This window comes from Saccostrea echinata, unplaced genomic scaffold, assembly GCF_033153115.1.
Source record: "Saccostrea echinata isolate AGI-Se365-2 ecotype Australia unplaced genomic scaffold, CSIRO_AGI_Sech_v1 ptg000016l, whole genome shotgun sequence".
NCBI lineage: Eukaryota > Metazoa > Mollusca > Bivalvia > Ostreida > Ostreidae > Saccostrea > Saccostrea echinata.
The window spans coordinates 15,400,936-15,406,278 of record NW_026889765.1 but is presented as its reverse complement, the minus strand read 5'-3'; the positions used below and the strand labels follow the sequence as shown (position 1 = coordinate 15,406,278).

The 5,343-nt window shown below is 34.8% G+C and overlaps 1 protein-coding gene across 1 annotated transcript; it reads right to left on the bottom strand.

The window, feature by feature from the left end:
- Window positions 1–890: 890 nt before the first annotated feature.
- On the bottom strand, window positions 891–5,084 carry LOC133188944 (uncharacterized). The gene is made up of 2 exons (XM_061324417.1): window positions 4,937–5,084; window positions 891–3,198 (listed from the first exon to the last, which is right to left on the bottom strand). Exon 2 carries the CDS (start codon window positions 3,183–3,185, stop codon window positions 936–938), a length of 2,250 nt encoding a protein of 749 aa, XP_061180401.1. The 5' UTR covers window positions 3,186–3,198; window positions 4,937–5,084; the 3' UTR covers window positions 891–935.
- Window positions 5,085–5,343: the final 259 nt, after the last annotated feature.

Here is a 5,343-nt window from a genome sequence, read left to right as displayed (position 1 = left end):
AACAAAAAGTTAAAGCATTTACTTCCGTCACCCCCACCCCATCCCAAGAGACAATCTTTAGCAAGTGATTTGAAAATACGTACGTTAATGATTATAATTGCTTTCCCTCACATGCCAGTCGTATTCGTTGCTTAAGAATTATCTGTTGTAATTTATTGGACTAGTAACCACTAATTTTAAATGTTTTCCGGTTTGTTCTGGCACGTACTATTTTTCCTTTAAAGAATTTTCAAGTTTGAAAAGAAAAAATACCGTCAAAGTTAAACTTTTTTACGGTAAAGAAATGTTCGTATGTATTGTAGTAATAAATACCTTATAGGTATATTAACATTGAGGCAATATCGAATTTTTATATAATTATAGGGTTTAATACTGGCCAGAAAAATATCAATAAACTTCAGCCACATGTTTTACAACTTTCGCTCCCCCATCCCTCCTAGTATTCTTATTTCGTACATGTGTACGTTTTGAAATTCCTGCTTTATGTGAGTTTTTTTTTTTTTGCTTTTGTAGAATGATATGGATATTTGAATAAGAAGCCGAACTAAAGATTTGCTTTGTATACTGTTTGCAATTTGTTAAGCTCCGTCGCATGCGACCTCATGTTATATATAAATGTTTTTAGTTTTTTTTTTTAAATAAATAAATAATTTATATGTTCGGTTGAACTGGTGAATTAAAACATAATTCACAATCATTGCTGCACAAACATTTTCCCTCGCTTGAAATCACTTCAAATATGTTAATAAGAAGATTCAAAAGCTATTTTTCTCCTTAGGTATAATCTGGTTATATATGGACTATACAATAACAAAACAAATTGATTACCAATTTATTTCTATCCAATATTGAAATACAGATTTGAACACAGGTATCACGATCTAATCATAGTGGCTGAAGTATGTAAGTTTTTTTTAATATATGACAATAAATCATTATTTTTTCTTCTTATGCTTTGCAATGTTTTCTTTGGCTAGTTTGTATTTGGGATCTAGGTCTAAAGCACATTTAAATGCACCTAGTGCTTTGTCCTTGTCCTTTGTCTTCTGTAGGGTGTAACCAAGCAATGCATATGCCCTGGGGTCTTTGACTCGGTTACACATCTGTTCCATATCTTGTACAGTGGTGATTATGTCTCCTTCCTTTTTGATTCGGATAAAGCATTCGATTAACAAATAATATGCGTAAATAATGGACAAGAGTTCAATACTTCCAGTCGCACTTATTTCCTTTTTTAAATTTTCGTCCATTGTCATTGATTCCATCTTGCCGTAGTAGTTAACGCTAGTAGGGTTTTCTATTTCTGATTCCACGGCTTTTCGTAAGATTTTGATTGCGTCTGCATATTTCTCACAAGAACACAGGAAGTGGCCATATTCTACAAATAAACCTGCGCCATGACCTTCGCCCTCACGATTCATTGCTTCCTGAAACATTGCGTCAGCTTTTTGTAGTAAATCCCGTTTGTTGGCCTTGAATACACAGGAGGCTGCATGGTATAGACAGGCCAGGTGCTCATAGAGTCCTGCACCTTTCTTGCCATCTACGTATCTGGTGATTAAAAATCGACAGAAAGTGATGGGTTTCCAAATTTCTTCAGTCTCTAGAACGTTACTAAACTCGATGTTCTTCTCATTCAAGAGGTGAGGGATGTACTCTCTTTGTCTCTCCGCCTCAGGTTTTCCATAAATCGGGACAACAAAATTATCTATGACGTCTTCAAAAATGGCAGCACAATGATCAAACCCGTATTCATGATAAAATCCATTGCACAGTCCATTGCACACTAACATGAAACTTTCTACCGATTTTTGTGCTTGGCTAGATGACTTGTATCCCTTTGCGTCTACCAAAACCTGAGCAAACATCTTTTTCACATCTGTGTTGTATGGAAAAATATCCAGAATTGTATAATTTTCGGCAAGAGAAAATAGTTCTTCCAAAGGTCTTCGCCTTATTGTGGTAAATCTTCTCTCTAATTGAGAAGACTGAAGATCAGTTAAATAATCTAAGAGATTGTTCTTTTTGACAAAGTAGTCGGGGAGAAATTTTTGTTTAATTGCGTCTACCAACTGGTCTAAAAGATAAAGAACACAATAAGCTGGGTTCTTATACCACAGACTAGTTCCCAGGTTCTCGCATGCGTAAAAGAAGATTGAACGTATGTGTTGTTGAGTAACCATCCCCTCTGATATCACATGAACACAGAGCATATTAAACAACAGAAAACACTGTCTTTGGGAATCGGATAGTTCTTCTATTATCAGTGTCTTCTCGGCAAGAGAAAATGAAATTTTCCATTCGATGTCGGATTGGGAGCTTTTACAGTGGGCAGAGGGAACTATATGGCAGCCAGCGGACATCACTTTCTCTATCGTGCTCTCTGATGGCCAATTCTGAAGACGTTTTCTTGATCTCCATTCCTCTGCTTGTGATGGCCATCCAGGATAGTGAAGTGCCAGTTCATGCATGACCTCTGACTGTTCTACTTCCGGTATAAGGCCAGTTTGTTCTTGAGATTGTATTTCTTTAAACTTTACCTGCCGTGCGCTAACTAACACACCACGAAGTCCTTGTGAGGTAAATGGGCGGCGGAGATCGAGAGAATCCTCGGGAATTCCCGTGAATATATCTGAAAATTTCATATCGAGACCATTTCCTGTTCCGGTATTTATGAGGGTATCCAACATAGAATCTATTGCTTTTTTATTCGAAGAAATCTTACTCTGAAATTTTTTCCTTGACAAGCTGCTGCCTAGGTAAATGATGCCTTTTTTGGTTACAGATAAATCTGCCTCACTTTCGTTACTGCCATTTTGCAGAACCTTTAATCGACAATACCCAGCGTGAACGTTTTCAGTTGATATAACATAATGATAGGAGTCTGCATCAGTAACAGAGGGAAGCGCTATCTCAGCATCTTTAACGTGATGGAAAACTACAGTTGGTTCTTTGATCAAGTGCTTTTTGGCAAATGTTCCATCTGGTTTCAAGATCACAAAAGCCGGAAGTCTAAGTCCCTCGGCAAAACTTCCCACGACCGTCTGAGTCTTGGTGGGATTAAGGGTTTCCACATAACGACGTGGAATAAAGCTATGGACGAAGAAAGACAGATGCAGGTAAGGGAGGTTACTAGGTACATCATTTCCGGTAAGGAAATCCTCCATTACTTGACTCTCCGCCATTTTACGGCAGTACCTAAAATGAATACATTGAATGAAATTTTGTTGATTTGCCTGTCCGGAGACTTATAAATCCCATTTTAGTTTCAATGAAAATAAACCATGCTTAGTGGACAAAAACTTTCAAAAAAAGAACAAATATGCGTTCATTTACCCGGCTACTTATCTTAATAGAACAGAAAACTTACCACGCCATTTTCAACAAATGAAACGTGTTTGAATTACAACACAGAAAATACATTCATCATGCACAAGAAATTGTTTTTTAATTCGATCAATATCTAAGTTGAGGTGATAACTTCATATTTGCACGACTGATTTCGCCTATCATTGAGATATGGTCATTCATGCATTATGTATGAAACCACTTCGTTGTGAATGATGTGAACCAAATCAATACCTGTGTTTAAATCACCCGTTTTGCTTACCTTTTATATTGTTTAACATAGAAATTTTAGGGGAAGAAACATTTTTTTCCATTCATAAGATATCGTTCAATTTGTTTCAATTAAAACAATCTCGCATCATGAGAGATTTTTATTTTGAAAAGTTTTTTAGTTTTCTTTTTTTTATGGTCACAAAGGATGCTTTTTGAAATATTTAGAAATATTACAATTTTCACGTCACATTGATACAAGACGTTGAGACAAATATGACAACGAAATTATCCATGGTAATTAGAACGTGGAGTCCAGTCTCAACTTGCTGAACCTAATTACGGTGGGATAGCATGCTAGTATGTGGTGTCAAAGATGTTGAATTCACAGGAGTCTTTACTCGGACTTACTGAGAACACTGGTCAATTTCCAAAACTAGTTAAAATCAGACTTGTCAGATCCGCTTCGTATATAATCTGCATCTTCTTACACAGAGTGCATACAGCGCGGATCTAAGAGTCAGATTTTAATTAGGTCGGTCGATTTCTATATGAATCCATTGTATGACTCTCTTATTAGTTTTCAGAAATATTTTAAAACTTACCTTTTTAGAAATGTTTTTAAGGACATTTTAAAAAAAACTGAACTTTCTTAACTTATTTTATTTTATTTTTTTTTTAAATCTCATTAATAATGCTACATTAAGAGCAAATTGTCCACCATTTTATGTTAATACATATTTGTTAAGCGCTTTAGAGCAGTTAAAAAAATATAAAATATATTATACGTTATAAAATCTGTCAAATAATAAATAAATGATGATTGTCTTCAACAGTGGTAAAAGAAAAGTTACAGATTTTTTAGTGTATTGAACATTAATTTGGCTACTTTCAAAGACGAAAATAATCATAAAAGGCTTGCAGAAATGGTATAAATCGTATGGGGAATGCATAACTGGATCGATCCATTTATATATATGTGAAATATATTCTCTTACCCGTACACCAAAAGGTAATGGTATTGTTATGAAGATTGAAGTCAACATGCCAGAACAAGACGGAAATATAATTCTAAAATCTAAGTTACCAACAAATATCCTCAAGTTTATAGTGGATGAGGAAATCTTGATTGTTTCTATTTGTTTATTTCAAAAATGTGTAACTCAGAAGTTGTATATTATGAACTCTTAAATCAGGAAATTATCTCTCCACATGTATAGGGCATGATAATAATTTTTTTAACACAGGATTCAACACGAGGTTAAAAAAATAGAGACTTATCAAAATACACTTATCGATTTCTCTGTTACCTGTGTATGCGATACCTAAACATAAAGCAACCATTGGGAATCAGAAAAGCATAACTGAAATACATTACCTTTTAAATATTAGGCATTCAAAAATTCATTTGGATTCCATGTTAACTGGAAAACGTGTCCGTGAATTCTCTGTTTCATGGAGGTGGTTGGTTACGGCATGTAAACAAAGATGGCGGCAACCCATGATAAATAATGTACGGGCTTCTACAAAATCGATACAACAGAAGAATTATATTTAAATACCTGGGATTATCTTAATAAATATCAGAATCAATTCACAGACCTTACATTTTTACATGGCACTTTGTCAATGTAAACTTTTAAATGTCCATGCGGGATACGTGTACTAGACAGGTTTTCTGAGGGACGAAGGAGAGAAAAAGAAAAAAATTGTTTGATCCTCTTTCCAATTTCTCACCATTTTAATCCGCGATAAAGTACAATTTTCCCTGAAAAAAAGTTATCT